Source organism: Bufo bufo, chromosome 4 (genome assembly GCF_905171765.1).
Source record: "Bufo bufo chromosome 4, aBufBuf1.1, whole genome shotgun sequence".
Lineage (NCBI taxonomy): Eukaryota > Metazoa > Chordata > Amphibia > Anura > Bufonidae > Bufo > Bufo bufo.
This window is the reverse complement of record NC_053392.1, coordinates 612522177-612543598: the sequence shown is the minus strand read 5'-3', so window position 1 is coordinate 612543598 and position 21422 is coordinate 612522177. Positions and strand designations below refer to the sequence as shown.

Sequence of the window (21422 nt, the reverse complement as noted above, 5' to 3'; positions counted from 1 at the left end):
CTTAGAAGTAGCTCCTAGTCAGACCTGTTCAGAGTGAATCCACATCTGCTTCTATAACAACAGTTTTGCCTCCCTTTTGGAAGCAGGAATACATTCCCTCATCCTGTTTTTATAATTAGGGTTTAAATCATGACAATCCAGTAGTACTGATGATAAATGTAAGCAATAGAGCAAGCAGCTTGCCATGCTCGACAGTGAGCCCAAGCACCCAGTTGCTTCAATCTCAGCCCCAAACTGCAAAGATTCGTCATGGTGAGTGTCATCGTCATCTTGTCTGCCATAGTGAATGTCAGCCTCGTCCCCTAGCTGTGCCTGTGAAAACTCAATTTCACCCTTCACCACCAACTCCTCCTTATCCTATTCCATTGTCTCATTCATGGCACCAAAGGGCGATGAGCAAGATGTGGAAGCTGTTCTTCTTCCACCACCCCTTCTTGCATCATCGTGAAAGCTTGTTCCAAAATAAATATCACGGGGTTGACATAGTTGATGCTGATGTCTCTAATCACAAATCTGATGGCCTCTTTGATGGGCTTTAGTACACGTGTCCCTGATAAGCTGCCACTACCTGAGCTCAAAATAACATATGCTACCTGCTGTGGTGGTCTGGTGCCAGATGTAATCAATGGCCATTTTATACTGCCTTTACAGATGGTCCAGCATATGCAAGGTGGAAATCACAGAGTTGGAATGTCACCGATTAAGTGGTGCAAAGGCACCACAAGTCTAGAATGTTCTTTGCCACATAAGAATAGCGGAAATGCATGGACAGGGTCAGCACGTTCTGCAAGCCACAATATGTTTTTAAAAAGCTGCACTATGTAGGGATTGTATGTTATATTTCCCTAATGCAGCACAGCCACAATATTCCTGCCACTGTCACTGACAACACTGTCCAGTTGTAGTTGGTATGGAGACATCCAGTAGATTTGCTGCTTCATGCAGTATGGCAAGTGATCCACAGTGTGGCTTCTCTTGCCCAGGCTCATCAGTTGTAAAACAGAATGCCAACGCTTCAGTTACACATATGAAAAGAGGAAGGGGGAGTGGAAGCAATGCTCTCCTCGGTTTATGTTGGGGATGAAAGACTGTCCATTGAGGAGAAAGTAGAGGAGGTGGATAAGTGCCTGAAATGGGAACCAACAGTGGAGTTTCTAATAGTACGTGGCTTCATTGCTTTGGTGCAGTGTTGCCACGCCCTCCAATTCACTTACCCAGTGTGTCATGAAAGACATGTACTGTCTCTGGCCATAATTGCTGCTCCACATGTTGATGGTGGCATGCACCTCTTTGTATTCAACACTTCCAAGGAATAGTCCTTTTCTCCACCAAATGAGAGCACAAGGCAGGGGTGGGCTTTTTTTGAGAAATAATGTCTGCTCGGTATCCACCATCCAGGCTAATCACATACCTCCAGTTACCTTAAGGCAGTGGAATCTGCAAAATGGTATAGCAGCGACTGCACCACCAGCAACTTAGCCCGTTGAGAGCTGCTGGCACACAAGCAGGTAACTGTATGTATATTGTTGTTTTCTGCCCATACATTCCATTATCGATGCCTGCTAGGCTCCGCTCCCTGTAACCATAGGGTATGCACCTGCCTCCCTCTGGCTTTTAAAGGGCCATGGGGTCCTAACCTTTACCAGCCAATAGCTGGAAAACTAAGGGTATTTAAAGCACCTTCCAAAAGGGGAGGGTATCTGAGCTTTAGGTTTTCTAGCTTGCTTGTAACCAAGGAGGTGGGGCTATTCTGTTTGTCTGCCCAAGTACCAACATCTGCTTAATTACCAACTCTGATCCTCTGCTGCCTTTCCGGACCTTGGAGTAATTTCACAGAGTCATACAAATTCTGCCTTCCCTGACCTCAGCCTGTTTCCTGACTACGAGTATTGCCTGATGCCTCAGTACTTCACATCGGTGTCTCTGACCCTCATGGGTCAGTTGCCAATCATGCCAGGAATATTCCAAGAGGTAGCAGTCTGGTGGCTCCCATGCAGCGAAGTCCAGATCCCTGTATATAGGTTAAAGGGTGAATACATGGAGATTGCCAGGATAACAACCTTAGGTCTAGTCAAAATCAAACCGGTTGGTTGGCACAGTGGTTCCACATCTACTATCCATAACAGAGCAAAGGAGAAGAAGAAAGAGTAGACCGAGAAAGGGAAGCAATAGCTGATTATGTTTAAGGTCATAACACTACTGTATTGCTTGTGGATGTGGCCTGGATAATAGAATGATGACAAGAAGTAAGAAAATAGTCTTGCTCACGTTGCGTGACTTTAGGGCACTGGGCTGGCTCACGGTGAAACATAGGAGGGGAGATAGCAGCAGTCTCCAGAGGGCATGGGCACTTGCATTCAGGGAGGAACGCCCCTGGGCACTTGCAAATATCCTACATTGTTTTTTCAACATCAAATACACAGAAGGGAGAAAGAAAGGATAACAATTTAATATGTGTAAAGTAGGTGACAGACTCCCTTTAAGGTGTTAAAGACCAAGCAATTTTCCCATTTTTATTTATCATATTTCTAAAGCTATAACATTTTTATTTTTCTGTTGATACAGATGTATGAGGTTCAGGTTGTATTTTTCAACTGCAGAATTTTGAGGTACACAAAATTCACCCCACTTGGGCACGTGCAAGTCATTTGTAAATATCTTCAAATGTCGTTTTTTTCAACATCAAATACACAGAAGGGCGAAAGAAAGGTACGATCTGGTAACTTTATGTATTAGCGGCTCACCACTTTACATGCGTTGAACATAGGTGCTCTGTCTATTTGTCTCACCCCGTGGTTATAGACAGGCGCTCTCCTCATCTAGAACCACTCAGAGGCTCTACATATATCTATATAGAAATGTATCTACACTGCTCAAAAAAATAAAGGGAACACTTAAACAACACAATGTAACTCCAAGTCAATCACACTTCTGTGAAATCAAACTGTCCACTTAGGAAGCAACACTGAGTGACAATCAATTTCACAGGCTGTTGTGCAAATGGGATAGACAACAGGTGGAAATTATAGGCAATTAGCAAGACACCCCCAATAAAGGAGTGGTTCTGCAGGTGGTAACCACAGACCACTTCTCAGTTCCTATGCTTCCTGGCTGATGTTTTGGTCACTTTTGAATGCTGGCGGTGCTTTCACTCTAGTGGTAGCATTAGACGGAGTCTACAACCCACACAAGTGGCTCAAGTAGTGCAGCTTATCCAGGATGGCACATCAATGCGTGCTGTGGCAAGGAGGTTTGCTGTGTCTGTCGGCGTAGTGTCCAGAGCATGGAGGCGCTACCATGAGACAGGCCAGTACATCAGGAGACGTGGAGGAGGCCGTAGGAGGGCAACAACCCAGCAGCAGGACCGCTACCTCCGCCTTTGTGCAAGGAGGAACAGGAGAAGCACTGCCAGAGCCCTGCAAAATGACCTCCAGCAGGCCACAAATGTGCATGTGTCTGCTCAAACGGTCAGAAACAGACTCCATGAGGGTGATATGAGGGCCCGACGTCCACAGGTGGGGGTTGTGCTTACAGCCCAACACCGTGCAGGACGTTTGGCATTTGCCAGAAAACACCAAGATTGGCAAATTCGCCACTAGCGCCCTGTGCTCTTCACAGATGAAAGCAGGTTCACACAGAGCACATGTGACAGACGTGACAGAGTCTGGAGACGCCGTGGAGAACGTTCTGCTGCCTGCAACATCCTCCAGCATGACCGGTTTGGCATTGGGTCAGTAATGGTGTGGGTGGCATTTCTTTGGAGGGCCGCACAGCCCTCCATGTGCTCGCCAGAGGTAGCCTGACTGCCATTAGGTACCGAGATGAGATCCTCAGACCCCTTGTGAGACCATATGCTGGTGCGGTTGGCCCTGGGTTTCTCCTAATGCAAGACAATGCTAGACCTCATGTGGCTGGAGTGTGTCAGCAGTTCCTGCAAGACGAAGGCATTGATGCTATGGACTGGCCCGCCCGTTCCCCAGACCTGATTCCAATTGAGCACATCTGGGACATCACGTCTCGCTCTATCCACCAACATCACGTTGCACCACAGACTGTCCAGGAGTTGTCAGATGCTTTAGTCCAGGTCTGGGAGGAGATCCCTCAGGAGACCGTCCGCAACCTCATCAGGAGCATGCACAGGCGTTGTAGGGAGGTCATACAGGCACGTGGAGGCCACACACACTACTGAGCCTCATTTTGAAATGTTTTAAGGACATTACATCAAAGTTGGATCAGCCTGTAGTGTGTTTTTCCACTTTAATTTTGAGGGTGACTCCAAATCCAGACCTCCGTGGGTTAAAAAGTTTGATTTCCATATTTATTTTTTGTGTGATTTTGTTGTCAGCACATTCAACTATGTAAAGAACAAAATATTTCAGAAGAATATTTAATTAATTCAGATCTAGGATGTGTTATTTTTGTGTTCCCTTTATTTTTTTGAGCAGTGTATTTATGTTGCGATACAAAAATATTACACAATACCAGGAGATTCCTTTAACAATATGACATAAACCTCATAAAAATAAAAAAGGAAAGATACAGTAAATAGCTTAAAATAAAATTAGCTTAAAATAAAAATATAAAAATGTTGCGTTTATGGTAGTGTGTATAGTGGATCTTCCTGATCCCTTCTCCTCTCTACACTAAAGTCCAGTGCAGGATTTTATATATATATATATATATATATATATATATATATATATATATATACATATATATATATATATATATATATATATATACACACACACACACACATACACTCACCTAAAGAATTATTAGGAACACCATACTAATATGGTGTTGGACCCCCTTTTGCCTTCAGAACTGCCTTAATTCTAAGTGGCATTGATTCAACAAGGTGCTGATAGCATTCTTTAGAAATGTTAGCCCATATTGATAGGATAGCATCTTGCAGTCGATGGAGATTTGAGGGATGCACATCCAGGGCACGAAGCTCCCGTTCCACCACATCCCAAAGATGCTCTATTGGGTTGAGATCTGGTGACTGTGGGGGCCATTTTAGTACAGTGAACTCATTGTCATGTTCAAGAAACCAATTTGAAATGATTCGAGCTTTGTGACATGGTGCATTATCCTGCTGGAAGTAGCCATCAGAGGATGGGTACATGGTGGTCATGAAGGGATGGACATGGTCAGAAACAATGCTCAGGTAGCCCGTGGCATTTAAAGGATGACCCAATTGGCACTAAGGGGCCTAAAGTGTGCCCAGAAAACATTCCCCACACCATTACACCACCAGCCTGCACAGTGGTAACAAGGCATGATGGATACATGTTCTCATTCTGTTTACGCCAAATTCAGACTCTACCATTTGAATGTCTCAACAGAAATCGAGATTCATCAGACCAGGCAACATTTTTCCAGTCTTCAACAGTCCAATTTTGGTGAGCTCGTGCAAATTGTAGCCTCTTTTTCCTATTGGTAGTGGAGATGAGTGGTACCCGGTGGGGTCTTCTGCTGTTGTAGCCCATCCGCCTCAAGGTTGTGCGTGTTGTGGCTTCACAAATGCTTTGCTGCATACTTCGGTTGTAACTAGTGGTTATTTCAGTCAACGTTGCTCTTCTATCAGCTTGAATCAGTCGGCCCATTCTCCTCTGACCTCTAGCATCCACAAGGCATTTTTGCCCACAGGACGGCCGCATACTGGATGTTTTTCCCTTTTCACACCATTCTTTGTAAACCCTAGAAATGGTTGTGCGTGAAAATCCCAGTAACTGAGCAGATTGTGAAATACTCAGACCGGCCCGTCTGGCACCAACAACCATGCCACGCTCAAAATTGCTTAAATCACCTTTCTTTCCCATTCTGACATTCAGTTTGGAGTTCAGGAGATTGTCTTGACCATGAGCACCCCCCTAAATGCATTGAAGCAACTGCCATGTGATTGGTTGACTAGATAATTGCATTAATGAGAAATAGAACAGGTGTTCCTAATAATTCTTTAGGTGAGTGTATATATAGTACTGAATGTGGAATAGATATATATATATATATATATAATGTATATAAGCTTGACAAAGGCTCCATTGAGAGAGCTGAAATGCTGCATTGCTGTTGGGTGTAATAAAGTATCCACCTTTTTCACTGGAAGACCGGAGTGCTGCCTTATCCTTTTTCTATATATATGTGTATCTATTCCTATTGTGAAATATTAGTATATAATCAGATAAATTCATTGATTAAAAGATGAAAATGTATCATTATAATTTAAGGAGCTGATTCTCAAGAGAGACATATGGTCTATTTTAAAAACATATTTTAGTTTTTTTTGTTGGATTTCATGTGTATACCGTAATTTTGTAGATTAGAATAGCTTGCTCACACTATATTAAGATAATTAATATGGACTACCATTATTTGCAATGAAAGACAACTTACCCCCCAAAAAAACGCACATGTAGACAAAAAAAACGCATCAGAAACGCATGAAAATTGTGATGCGTATTTTTATTTTATTTTTTCAAAGTTGAAATACTATAAAGTTAATACATATGGAGAAGATTAAGTTATCAGTTATTTGGAAGTAAAAACTAAGGAGATTTGTCCTAAAGGATATGGGGAAAGCGGTACCAACTAATTATGTAAATTGAAAATCCAGCAGGGGTCTTACAGGAGACTGGATTATGAGGTATATAAGTAGGCAGGATTTGCAAACAAAAATGGCCACTGATGAAAGAGTTGGATTAACTCCAAAATGCGTTAGGTAACAATAGGATCACCTACAGAATCCAGGACCCACTTTAAAGAATCTATTGATCCTGTTGGAAAAGAGTGAAAAACTGTGGAGCGCTCCATGGACATTATACATACGGTCCTATGAAAGTCCGGGCAGTTTGAAAGTAGCGCGCTGTAATACGTGGAACGCCGAGATCGAGCAAGCGGCACCACGTGAGACATCGGGATCCTACCACAACAGAACTGCGGTATAGTAAAACTTCGGACCCAACATAGGAATGCGGAGATAGAGGTAAGCTTGCTACTAACCACGTGGACGCTACGGTCGGTGAATAACCAGCTACTAACAGTGAGTAAAGACTACGGACCACTATTCGAAATCTACCGCTAAGGAAGAAACATCATAGTATAAAGGCCAAAGGAGAAAACTATATAATGATGGACATAACATGAAATATATATTATCCCATGTCAACTAATAACTAACCCATTAATAGGTGCCATAAGTACAGACATTACAACTATAACTGCGGACTATTGATACCGAGCAGAGGAGGACTATACTATGAAGACTGGATTTTAAAGATATATGGTTGGAGTGTATATACACTATTAAGATCAGTTGATAAGAGTTATATACAGTACAGACCAAAAGTTTGGACACACCTTCTCATTCAAAGAGTTTTCTGTATTTTTATGACTATGAAGGCATCAAAACTATGAATTAACACATGTGAAATTATATACATAGCAAACAAGTGTGAAACAACAGAAAATATGTCATATTCTAGGTTCTTCAAAGTCGCCACCTTTTGCTTTGATTACTGCTTTGCACACTCTTGTCATTCTCTTGATGAGCTTCAAGAGGTAGTCCCCTGAAATGGTCTTCCAACAGTCTTGAAGGAGTTCCCAGAGATGCTTAGCACTTGTTGGCCCTTTTGCCTTCACTCTGCGGTCCAGCTCACCCCAAACCATCTCGATTGGGTTCAGGTCCAGTGACTGTGGAGGCCAGGTCATCTGGCGCAGCACCCCATCACTCTCCTTCATGGTCAAATAGCCCTTACTTTCAAAGTTTTCCCAATTTTTCGGCTGACTGACTGACCTTCATTTCTTAAAGTAATGATGGCCACTCGTTTTTCTTTACTTAGCTGCTTTTTTCTTGCCATAATACAATTTCTAAGAGTCTATTCAGTAGGACTTTCAGCTGTGTATCCACCTGACTTCTCCTCAACGCCACTGATGGTCCCAACCCCATTTATAAAGGCAAGTAATCCCACTTATTAAACCTGACAGGGCACACCTGTGAAGTGAAAACCATTTCAGGGGACTACCTCTTGAAGGTCATCAAGAGAATGCCAAGAGTGTGCAAAGCAGTAATCAAAGCAAAAGGTGGCTACTTTGAAGAACCTAGAATATGACATATTTTCAGTTGTTTCACACTTGTTTGCTATGTATATAATTTCACATGTGTTTTGATGCCTTCAGTGTGAATCTACAATTTTCATAGTCATGAAAATAAAGAAAACTCTTTGAATGAGAAGGTGTGTCCAAACTTTTGGACTGTACTGTATGTCAGTATATATATATAATCCTGCACTGGACTTTAGTGTAGAGAGGAGAAGGGATCAGGAAGATCCACTATACACACTACCATAAACGCAACATTTTTATTTTATTTTAAAGGGGTTCTACACTTTCATTTAACTGATGATCTATCCTCTGGATAGATCATCAGCTTCTGATCGGCGGGGGTCTGACACCCGGGACCCCTGCCGATCAGCTGTTTGAGAAGGCAGCGGCGCTCCAGTAGTGCCGCGGCCTTCTCACTGTTTACCGCCGGCCCACTGACGTCACGACTAGTATCAACTAGCGTGGGCGGGGCTAAGCTCTGTTCACTTGAATGGAGTTTAGCCCCGCCCACGCTAGTTGATACTAGTTGTGAGGTCAGTGGGCCGGTGGTAAACAGTGAGAAGGCCGCGGTACTACTGGAGCGCCGCTGCCTTCTCAAACAGCTGATCGGCGGGGGTCCCGGGTGTCGGACCCCCGCCGATCAGAAGCTGATGATCTATCCAGGGGATAGATCATCAGTTAAATGAAAGTGCAGAACCCCTTTAAGTATTGATTTTAAGCTATTTACTCTATCTTTTTCCTTTTTTTATTTTTATGAGGTTTATGTGATATTGTTAAAGGAATCTCCTGGTATTGTGTAATATTTTTGTATCACAACATAAATAGATACATTTCTATATAGATATATGTAGAGCCTCTGAGTGGTTCTAAATGCAGAGAGCGCCTGGCACCATTTTATTGAACAATCTGGTAACTGTGTATATCACATACAGGGCAGTGATGACAGTATAAGGCTACTTTCACACCAGTGTTTTTGCTGGATCCGTCATGGATCAGCAAAAAAGCTTCCGTCATGATAATACAGCCGGCTGCATCCGTTATGAACGGATCTGATTGTATCATCTTTAACATCGCAATAACGGATCCATCATGAACATTGTGTCATTCACTTACATTGTGTGCCAGGACGGATCCGTATAGCTCCGCACCACATCGCGGACAGAAAAGCGCTGCTTGCAGTGTTATTCTGTCCGCGATGGGGACACAACCAAACGGAACGGAATGCATTCTGGTGACTCCATTTCGTTCAGTTCAGTTTTGTCCCCATTGACAATGAATGGTGACCAAACGGAAGCGTTTTCCCCCGCTATTGAGATCCTATGACGGATCTCAATAGCGGAAAGGCAAAGCTCAAGTGTGAAAGTAGCCTAATACGTGTAAAGTAGGTGACAGACTCCCGTTATCATCAATCAGCTGTTTTAAGAAGAGACGGCGATCTATCCGAGTGCAGTTTCTTGTTCATTACACTACACATCGTCTTCTGTGGAGTGGTGACGCAGCGTAATTACAGTCAAGTGAGTGGAGCGAGTACTCATTAGACTGCACTTCCAAGACGACGGCCGTATAATAACCAGGAAGTGGCGCCCACATGGAGCGCTGCCTGCTCTTCATAGAGCTGATTGCCGGGGGTGCCAGGAGTCAGACCCCCGCCGATCTGATATTGATGACCTATCCTGACGACAGGTCATCCATATATATGGCAGGAAAACACCTTTAATAGAATGCCAGTATATTAACCATACAACACAATACCGGAGAACAGCACATGGCAAGTCCCATAGAGATGAATGGAGCAGCACATGCCCAACTTGCTAGTTTGTTCAGTTCAAGAGGCTCTGCAGGGTACAATGCCCACATTTTTGTGATCATTGGGGTTCTCAGCCGTGGGACTCCCACCGATCCACTGTAGATAACTTGAAATTACCACAATACCCCTTTAAAGGGGTTCTACAAATTTTTCTTACTGATGATCGATCTATCTATACATTAATGTGACTGTGACATCATCAAGGGTCCTTAAGGGCTCATTCACATGAGCATACTCAGTCCGGGAAACACAACCATGCGTCGGCCACATATACTGGATCAACCACTGCTCCCCTGACCCGAAAGGACTGCATCTTAGTGTTTTATGCTATAGTCATTTCCCATCTCATTGAGGATCTATTGTACTGTACTCATATCATCAAGTGAGTACAGTACAATAGACCTGCAATCAGATAGTGTTTTATGATACAGTCAGTTCCTATGATGTAGTCAGCTCGGGTCTGGGAGATGCGCCTGACACATAGGCCGTGTTTCCCAGACGGGGCACAGCCGTGTGTATCAGTCCTTAGAAGTAAGATGCAGCTGCAACAGATGACTTAATGGTCAGGGGACATGTGACTTGTACTCTTTGTTATATTGTGATTGTATACCAAAGTGTATAATGTTCATGTCACATAAACATCAGAAGGCACAATGAAGCTCCCCACCTCTGACATTGCCTAAAATCAGAGCATTACAATGGTTTCTCTCCTGTGTGAGTTCTCTGATGTCTAACAAGACCCGATTTCAGGCTAAAACATTTTCCACATTTTGAACATGGAAATGGCTTCTCTCCTGTGTGAGTTTTCTGATGTCTATCAAGATCTGATTTTTGGCTAAAACCTTTCCCACATTCTGAACATGGAAATGGCTTCTCTATTTTGTGATTTCTCTGATGATGAAGAAATGGTGATTTATGGGCAAAACATTTTCCACATTGTGAGCATGAAAATGGCTTCTCCCCTGTGTGAAGTCTTAGATGTTCCACTAGATATGACTTCCTACTAAAGCATTTCCCACATTCTGAGCATGGAAATGGCTTCTCTCCTGTGTGGGTTTTCTCATGTCTATCAAGATCTGACTTTTGGCTAAAACTTTTCTCACATTTTGAACATGAAAATGGTTTCTCTCTTTTGTGAATTCTCTGATAATGATGAAGAAGAGTTGACTTATGAGCAAAACATGTCCCACAATCTGAGCATGAAAATGGTTTCTCTCCTGTGTGAAGCCTTAGATGTTCCACAAGAAATGATTTCCGACTAAAACATTTCCCACATTCGGAGCATGGAAATGGCTTCTCTCCTACATGAGCTTTCTGATGTCTATCGAGATCTGACTTTTGGCTAAAGCATTTCCCACATTCGGAGCATGAAAACGACTTCTCTCTTTCGTGAGTTCTTTGATGACAAATAAAAGCCGATTTCTGGTTAAAACATATTCCACATTTTGAACATGAAAATGGCTTCGCCTCCATGTGATTTCTTAGATGTTCCACAAGAACTGATTTCTGACTAAAACATTTCCCACATTTTGAACATGAAAATGGTTTCTCTCCTGTGTGAATTCTTAGATGTTCCACAAGAAATGATTTTCGACTAAAACATTTCCCACATTCTGAACATGAAAATGGCTTCTCTCCTGTGTGAGTTGTCTGATGTCTAACAAGACATGGTTTCTGGCTAAAACATTTTCCACATTCTGAACATGAAAATGGCCTCTCTCCTGTGTGAATTCTTAGATGTCTCACCAGTTTTGACTTGTGGCCAAAACATTTTCCACAATCTGAACATGAAAACAGATTATACTGAGAATTACATGGTAGAGGTCCCACAATATTTGATTTCTGGGTAAAACCCTTTCCACCTTCTGACCATGAAAACAGCTTCTCCCCCGTGTGAGTTCTCTCATGTCTATTGAGAGAACCTTTCCACATAAAACATTTCCCACATTCTGAACATGAATACGGCTTCTCTCCTGTGTGAATTCTCTGATGTCCAACTAGAATGAATTTCCTGGTAAAAGATTTTCCACATTCTGTGCATGAAAATGACCTTTTATCTCCTGTAATGACCTTTCTCTCTTGTAGAGAAAGATTAGATTTCTTTTTAAAATGTTTCTCACGGGAAAAGATTTCCCACCATCTATGTCCAGTTATTTGTTTGCAAATAACTGATTGAGTGGCTGAAGGCTTCTTATGACCAGTGGTATCGATGGACAAATCTTGGGCTAAGGAAAAATTAGGAGTTACTGAATTAGCTTGTGTGATATCTTCTACTTCATGATAGGAGGATAAGTGGAAATGTCCATTGGAGTCACTCGTCCAGTCTTCAACTGGAAAAAGATATAAAGTAATTCATCTTTTTATTAAGCAAACAAGCTTTACTAAGACAATAGCAAGCCAAGCAAAGTATATAGGAGATGTAAGAAAATGGGATAATGTACAATTTTTGTAAGTAAATTACATTCACTTGTTACAAAAAAAAAAAAAAGACCTTAAAAATTATTCACCGTAGGGGGAAACGGTTCTACATCTGCTTACCGGCATAGAAAACTGAAAAGTCCTGTTTTGCACAAAAAATAGCGAGGGGCTGGCCACAGAAAGGAGCGGAGCTTTGGTGCCACAAGAGCAATAGTGAAGCCCTCACTGCACCAAATGCCTAATTTGCACACTGGGAAAAGTATTAAAAAAACTCAGGAATGGAGCATCAGATCAACAAAAGAAAACAGCGCTTTAACCGAGTAAACTACAGCCAAGTGTCTGTATAGGTAGGTCACTGGTGACAGATTCCTTTAATCCTTTGGATACCGGAGCTTTTTTTCATGTTCATTTTTTTCCCTGTCTTCCTCGAGCTGTAATTTTATTTTTCCGTTCACATATCCATATAAGGGCTTGTTTTTTGCGGGACAAGTTGTACTTTCTAATGCAACAATTTAATATGGCATACAATGTAGTGAGAAGCGGAAAAAATAAAATAAATAAATAATAGAAAAAAAAAATGCAATTCTTCCATCCAGTTTTATGGGTTTACTCCCTACGGTGTTCCCTTTGCAGCAAAACTGACCTGTGCCCTTCATTCTCTGGGTGAGTACGATTATAACGATACTACATATGTATAGGTTTTATATGTCTTAAAAAAAAAAAAAAATTCCAATCACCATATACTGACCTCCATAGTTATGTCTACTGAGCTGTGTGGGGGCTCATTTTTTTTGGGACGATCTGTCGTTTTTTGATACCATTTTGGAGTGTATGACTTTTTTATTACATTTTATCGGTGTAAAAGAAGCTATGAAAAAATGTTGAATCGGTCATTTAGATACTTTTTTTCCGTTACGTCATTCGCCGTATTGGAAAAATATTTTTATATTTTGACAGTATGGACGTTTTTGGACGCGGTGATGCCCATGATGTTTATATTTTTTATTATTTATGTATTTATTCTTTTATTCTAAAGAAAATGGGGGTGATTTTAATTTTTATATATTTTTAAATTTTTAGATTTTTTTTAAACTTTTTTTTATGTTTTCGTAGCCAGTCTAGGAGACCATGTTCACAATTTTTTTTTATTTTTTATTCAATATTACCATACTGCATACAACAGCATAGTAATATGTGAATTGCTGATTTCTTATGTTGGCCAACATAAGAATTGCATCTTTAATATGCTGGATCTCTTCAGAGAGACCCAGGTTATTGGAGTGAATTGCCAGCATCCCCATTCGCTGCACGGGGATGCCGGTATTAACCTGGAAGTGCGCGCTTCCGGGTTTTTCTCTCTTTAGATGCCTTGATCACTGAATCTAAAGGCTGGCCATTGTTTTTCTTGTGAAATTCCCAATAAGTTTGATGTGTCACATGACCCTCTTCCTATTGAAAAAACAAAAAATGGATTCAAAATGTCCGACTTCAAAATGGCCACCATGGTCACCACCCATCTTGAAAAGTTTCCCCCCTCACATATACTAATGTGCCACAAACAGGAAGTTAATATCACCAACCATTCCCATTTTATTAAGGTGTATACATATAAATGGCCCACCCTGTATATGATGTATGTCCACCAAGTGTATCTCACTACCTGTTTGTGACTATATTGTAATTTCATCCATACAGTGCACATCTGTGTTTAGTTAATTGTTTATAGAGGTCACGTGACAGCTCGGGGTGGTACCTGCAAAATATACGGTCCTTAGGGTGGTACCTTGTGCACCTATGTCTATCACATGAAATCACAATTGGCTACAATCTTGTTTTATACTATTACGTAGGGGTGGGCGATATGGCCTAAAATCTATAGATTGTTTTCTATATTTGGGGGGGGGGGGGTTTGAACTTTTTTTTATTTATTTTTTACTTTTTATTTAATAACTATTAGCCTCCTTAAGGGCTAGAACCCTTGTCATAGAGCTCTATTAGGGTGAATAGGACTTTACACTCTCCCTGCTGCCCTGTGCTTTGTGCACACAACAGCAGGGAGCTGACCATGGCAGCCAGCCTCTCATGTGCCCCCCCCAGCCACTCATGTGCCCCCCCAGCCTCTGATCAGCCCCCCAGCCTCTCCCTCTAATCAGCCCCCTCTGGTAACTCAAACCCACCCCCCCTCCCTCCCCAGTATTAATCATTGGTGGCAGTAGCCACAGGGTCCCCCTCCTCCCCCCCATCATTGGTGGCAGTGGGCAGTTCCGATCGGAGTCCCAGCAGTGTAATGCTGGGGCTCTGATCGGTTACCATGGCAGCCAGGACGCTACTGAAGTCCTGGCTGCCATGGTATGCTAGTGAGCAGCATTATACTCACGTGCGCCGTGGCCGCCGGGCGCTCCTTCTTCTCATAGGTCTGTGCGGTGCATTGCTAATGCTATAAGCATTAGCAATGCGCCGCACAGACAGAAGAAGGAGCGACCGGCGGCCACGGCGCACGTGAGTATAATGCTGCTCACTAACATACCATGGCAGCCAGGACTTCAGTAGCGTCCTGGCTGCCATGGTAACCGATCAGAGCCCCAGCTTTACACTGCTGGGACTCCGATCGGAACTGCCCACTGCCACCAATGCAGAGACTGAAGAACATTCCCGGCACCCGACCTCTGACAGGACGCTGTGATCCGCGCGATTAACCCCTCAACTGAGGGGTTAATTGCGGCGGATCGCAGCGTGCAGTCATAGGGGCCGGGATATGGCCGGCACATGAACGCTACGTTGGTATTCAGGCATTCATTGGTGGCGCAATGGCCACAGTCCCTTCCCCCCTCCTTCTCCTCCTACTCGGTTCTTAGTAGTGGCCAGCGGCAGCCGCGGACAGTGGGGAGGGAGGGACTCCCTCCTTCTCCACTGTGCCGGCTCAGGAGAACATGGTGCGCGCCGAGAGCACGATCATTCACTACCGCTCCGTGGTCATATCGCGGTCCGGCGATATGCACAAAATCCATATCGTGGCACAAATTTATATCGCATATCGCCCACCCCTACTATTACATGTACTGTGTATTGATACACTGTGACTAACAGTCAGACCATGAGTGAATCAAGGTGACTTGAAACTGTTCTCTCCTCTACAGTCATGGAAGGTCTCCTCTTACCCGGTGATGTGAGGGACTGGTGATTCTCCATCATGACGTCCTTGTACAGATCCTTGTGTTCTTCTAAATACTCCCACTCCTCCATGGAGAAATAGACAGCGACATCCTGACACCTTATAGGAACCTGACAACACAAGGATACAGTCATTACCAGACCCCTCCCTTGGCGTTATTGTATAATTTCCCAGCATTCCCAGCAGCGCTCACCTCTCCACTCAGCAGCTCAGTGATCCTGGTGGTAAGTTCTAGGATCTTCTGATCATGTATCAGGGAATGAGGTGGAGGCTCGGTGATGGGGCTCTGGGTCCTGCTCCATCCTCCTGACACACGGGGTGTCACACACTCACCAGACGACTTCTTCACTACTGTGTAATCCTGTGTATGGGGAGAGACGCCGATCACTACAGAGATTCTAAGAATCCTTCACCTTTCCAGACATTTCCCTGTTTCATTACTAGAGATAAGAGTGATGTCATGTGAGACTCTCACCTCTCCAGTTATCAAGGAGATGATCTCCAGGGTGAGGTCTAGTATCCTTGCAGCCATGAGGTTCTTGTCCTTCTCCATCCTTGGTGGGTCATCGATGGAAAATACCATTAGCTTTTAAAAGTTGAGAGTCCTGAACCTAAGAAACCTGAAGGGAAACATGGAGGACTGAGAGCAAATCACATCTGGAAGATCTTTCATGAAGTAAAGTGTCGCAGAAATTGGGAATTTTAAAGGACTAATGATAGAGTACAATGCAGGTGACCACTATTGAGGTGTCATATAACATATCAGACAGTCGGCCGCCCCTGCTCTATAGTGAATAGTGTTACACAGGACACACACGGCAGTGCACCACATACAGCAGCCAGTTCTCATCTTCCAGGCCACTATAGCTCTCCTACTCCCCTTACCTTGAAGTATTGCCATAATCCTCCAAAGACATTAGAGGAATACTGATCTGTCCTGCAGGAAGCTACTTACCTCTCTCTACCACTTACCTCCACCTTGTATCACTCTACATTGAGACAGCTCTCCACTGGTAAAATCTCTTACCACAACTTTGCGTCGATCAGTTATAGTATAGAAACTTTGTAATATCAGAGAAAAATACCTCTTTCTCCATATATCAGCTCTTTACCCTCCTATCCCGTAACCCTAAACTAATATTCACTCTGAATTCTCTACTAAAGCCATTGGGTGAGACCCGATACAGACACAGGCCTTAGCCACTGTCCCCTCTGGAATTTAAAAATGCCAAACTCTGCAGCAAGTAAAGTTATCGGGTTCATCAAGCCTCACTCGTATGTCGTTTTAACTCTTTACTTTCTCAGAGACCACAGCTGTCTGAGCTGCAGGCAGTATGTTATAGAGCAGAAGGAGCTGAGCAGACTGATATATAGTGTTATAGGGAAAGATTTTGTATAATCTGTATTTCATTCATTTAAGGGCTCTTTCACACCTGCGTTCTTGTCTTCCGGCATAGAGTTCCGTCGTCGGGGCTCTATGCCGGAAGAATCCTGATCAGTTTTATCCTAATGCATTCTGAATGGAGAGAAATCCGTTCAGGATGCCTTCAGTTCCGGAACGGAACGTTTTTTGGCCGGAGAAATTACCGCAGCATGCTGCGCTTTTTGCTCCGGCCAAAAATCCTGAACACCTGCCGCAAGGCCGGATCTGGAATTAATGCCCATTGAAAGGCATTAATCCGGATCCGGCCTTAAGCTAAACGTCGTTTCGGCGCATTACCGGATCCGACGTTTAGCTTTTTCTGAATGGTTACCATGGCTGCCGGGACGCTAAAGTCCTGGCAGCCATGGTAAAGTGTAGTGGGGAGCGGGGGAGCAGTATACTTACCGTCCGTGCGGCTCCCCGGGCGCTCCAGAGTGACGTCAGGGCTCCCCAGGCGCATGGATGACGTGATCGCATGGACATGTCATCCATGCGCATGGGGCGCTCTGACGTCATTCTGGAGCGCCCCGGGAGCCGCACGGACGGTAAGTATACTGCTCCCCCGCTCCCACTATGGCAACCAGGACTTTATTAGCGTCCTGGCTGCCATAGTAACACTGAACGCATTTTGAAGACGGATACGTCTTCAAATGCTTTTAGTACACTTGCGTTTTTCCGGATCCGGCGGGCACCTCCGGCAAATGGAGTACACGACGGATCCGGACAACGCAAGTGTGAAAGAGCCCTAAGTCCAGGAGGCGTCCTATCAGCTATTGACAGCCTTCCCTCTATGACTGTGTATATAGAGAGAGCTGTCAATCAATGATTGGACCGCCTATGCTGCCTGCAGCTCAGAGACCATGTTCAATATGACAGGTTCGCTTGAACTTCCTGACGGATTCACATCTACACTGTCCAGCACTTCTCTATTATCTCTATGAGAAAAAGTGACAGGGCAGAAAAACCTCCTGTCCTTCCTGTGTGCAGCGTATGGGAGACATGAGAGCAGCTAGACTCCAACCACCGTCCCATGGAGATTAAGAAACAGAGACTTTTCACTATAAGCCTAAATAATATCAAAAAAATAAAAATTGTGTTTAGAAAATAAAAAGAAATTTGCACTGACCACAAAATCGCAGATCACTAGAAATAACACAGAAAACCCCTTTAAATAAAGAGAACGAGTCGGATCTTGTTACTGAGATAAATCTAATGATCCGGCTCACTAACTACAGCTGGAATTCCCATCACTGACTCTGCAGTCTAGGAGATCTCAAAGCCTCACCCCCTCCAACATACAGTCCCATGTAAAAACATCCCTGCGGCTCCTTTAATATACAGTCCCATGTAATAATAATATCCCCGCAGCCCCCTCTGGCATACATCCCTGTGTAAAAAGATCCCTGCAGCCTCCTCCAACATACAGTCCCATGTAAAAACATCCCTGCAGCCCCTTTAATAATCATATCCCCGCAGCCCCCTCTGGCATACAGCCCCATGTAAAAACATCCCTGCAGCCTCCTCCAACATGCAGGCCCAAGTAAAAACATCCCTGCAGTCCCTTTAATGTACAGTCCTATGTAAAAACATCCCTGCAGCCCTTTTTACATACAGTCCCATGAAAAAAGATCCCTGCAGCCTCCTCCAACATACAGTCCCATGTAAAAACATCCATGCAGCCCCCTTTAACATACAGTCCCCTGTAAAAAATATTCCTGCAGCCCCACTAACATACAGTTCCATGTAAAAACATCCTTGCAGCCTCCTCCAACATACAGTCCTATGTAAAAACATCCCAGCAGCCCGTTTAACAATAAGTCCCATGTAAAATCATCCCTGCAGCCCCATTAATATACAGTGTCATGTAAAAACATCCTTGCAGCCTTCTCCAAAATACAGTCCCATGTAAAAAAAAAACATCCCGGCAGCCCTTTTAACATACAGTCCCATATAAAAAGATCCCTGCAGCCTCCTCCAACATACAGTCCCATGTAAAAACATCCATGCAGCCCCTTTAACGAACAGTCCCATGTAAGAATATTCCTGCAGCTCCATTAACATACAGTCCCATGTAAAAACATCCCTGCGGCCCCATTAACATACAGTCCCATGTAAAAACTTCCCAGCAGCCCGTTTAGCAATAAGTCCCATATAAAATCATCCCTGCAGCCCCATTAACATACAGTCCCATATAAAACATCCTTGCAGACCCATCTAACATACAGTCCCATGTAAAAACATCCTGGCAGTCCCTTCACCATACAGTCCTGTGTGTAAACCCTCTTCTCTCTTCACCTGAATACACGTGTAAAGCAGAGCCCTGTAATGGTCGTGGATACCCAACTGGTCACATGACTGTGACATCGTCAAAGGTCCTACAGCCACTAATACAAATCTCTCCTATGAAACTGGTCACATGACTGTGACATCATCAAAGGTCCTATAGCCATTAATACAAATCTCTCCTATGAAACTGATCACATGACTGTGACATCATCAAAGGTCCTACAGCCATTAATACAAATCTCTCCTATGAAACTGATCACATGACTGTGACATCATCAAAGGTCCTACAGCCATTAATACAAATCTCTCCTATGAAACTGGTCACATGACTGTGAATTCATCAAAGGTCCTAGAAGAATCACTTGGTTTATGGTTGCATCCCAGGATTTATGGTCGGGGTATATGTGACCTAACCCTCCTGGCAGCCCATACACTCCAAGCTTTATTTTTGCTTTGTTTTCTGTGGGGTAGATTTATGGAAGTGACATAAAGAAAAATTCTCTTTGTTTCCCACAGGGACCAATCACAGCGCATGTTTCATTTATTCCTGTACTTGTAAAATGAAAGGTGATTGGTTGCTATGGCCAGCCCAGCTTTAGGGTATGTATACACAGAGGAGGGCGTTTATCATTTGCAGTTGTTTTTGTAGCTGTTTTATGTCTGTCTTTGCTTTGTGTGTCTGCGCCAAATTAATGAAAAAGTTTTACATACCTCACGCCCTAAACCTGTGAAATCAGGGCCTCGAAAGGGACGCGCTCCTTCTGAGCAATACCAAATATCCCCAGCGTCCCTTCTCTGGCGGCTTAAGCGAGACTTGGGGGCTGTCCGTCTTCCCCCTGCAGCGGTGGGAGCCATTTTTTGTGAACCCCAGTGGTCCTGTTGCCAGACATGATACTGCAGAGGACAGTTCTGGATTTCGGTGGCTGTCCCGCGGTCTCAGAGCGGCAGAGGTATGCCCCGCTGTCAGGTGACTGTATTGGTGAAGCAGAGAGCCGTCCTCTCCCTGCTTCACTATTCCTCTCAGCGGCCGGTGCTCCCCAGCAGCAGCAGCACTATACCCCCGCACATAGCTCGGCTGGCTGTGTAGGAGGAATCAGGCTGTGGCTTGTTGACACGAACGTAAGGGCTCCGTGCCCGTGCTGTGGACCGCAAATGCACGGACACTGACCGTGGGCAAGCCTCATGCAGATGGCAGACCCATTCACTTGAATGGGCTCCGCGATCTGTCCGTTCCGCAAAAAGATAGAGCAAGTTCTATCTTTTTGCGGTGCGGAGGCACGGAACAGAACCCCACGGAAGCACTCCGTAGTGCTTCCGTGGGGTTCTGTTCCACACCGCATTTGCAGACCCATTTAAGTGAATGGGTCCGCATCCGTGATGCGGAATGTACACGGCCGGTGCCCCGTGTATTGTGGACCCGCCGTATGCGGGCCGCAATACGGCAACGGCCGTGTGAAAGTGCGATGTGTAACCGCATCGTGCTCCTGCTGGGGAGCGCCGGCATCTGAGCTGTGATCATCGGGGGAACCAAGTAGTTACTGTTTGTTTTACTTCCTGTGAAGGGGGCACATGTGGGCATAACTACTATGTGTGGTCACATCTGGGCATAACTACTATGAAGGGGGCATATGTGGGCATAACTACTCTTAGGGTACTTTCACACTAACGTTAAAGTTTTCCGGTATTGAGTTCCGTCATAGAGGCTCAATACCGGGAAAAAAACGCTTCAGTTTTGTCCCTATTCATCGTCAATTGGGACGAAACTGAACAGAACTGAATGCTCTAAAATGCATTCCGTTCCAGTTAGTTGCGTTCCCTGACCGGAGAGCAAATCGCAACATGTATTTTGATTTCAGTCCTGGATAAAACTTATCCGTCATGGCCCTCCCTGCAAGTCAATGGGGATGGATCAATTTTCTCTGCCACAATCTGCCACTATAGAAAACGGATCCGTCCCCTATTGACTTTCAATGGAGTTCAAAACGGATCCATTTTGGCGATGTTACAGATAATACAACCGGATCTGTTCATAACGGATGCAGACGGTTGTATTATCAGTAATGGAAGCGTTTTTGCTGGATCCAGCAAAAACGCTAGTGTGAAAGTAGCCTTAGGTGGCACGTATTTTTGGCATAACTGCTCTGAGGGGGCACATATCTGGGCATAACTACTAGGATACCAGAATTCTGATTTGATTTCGATACCAT

General features: G+C 44.0%; 1 protein-coding gene across 1 annotated transcript in view; it reads right to left on the bottom strand.

The window, feature by feature from the left end:
- The window catches only part of LOC120999698 (zinc finger protein OZF-like), a 39874-nt gene extending 24153 nt beyond the window's left edge, over window positions 1-15721 (bottom strand). Inside the window, exons 1-2 of the mRNA XM_040430718.1 lie at window positions 15700-15721; window positions 15493-15616 (exon numbers count right to left, since the gene is read on the bottom strand). Coding sequence (XP_040286652.1) covers window positions 15493-15577 — 85 coding nt within the window. The 5' untranslated portion in view covers window positions 15578-15616; window positions 15700-15721. The remainder of the gene's footprint in view (window positions 1-15492; window positions 15617-15699) is intronic.
- Between the last annotated feature and the right edge of the window lie 5701 nt (window positions 15722-21422).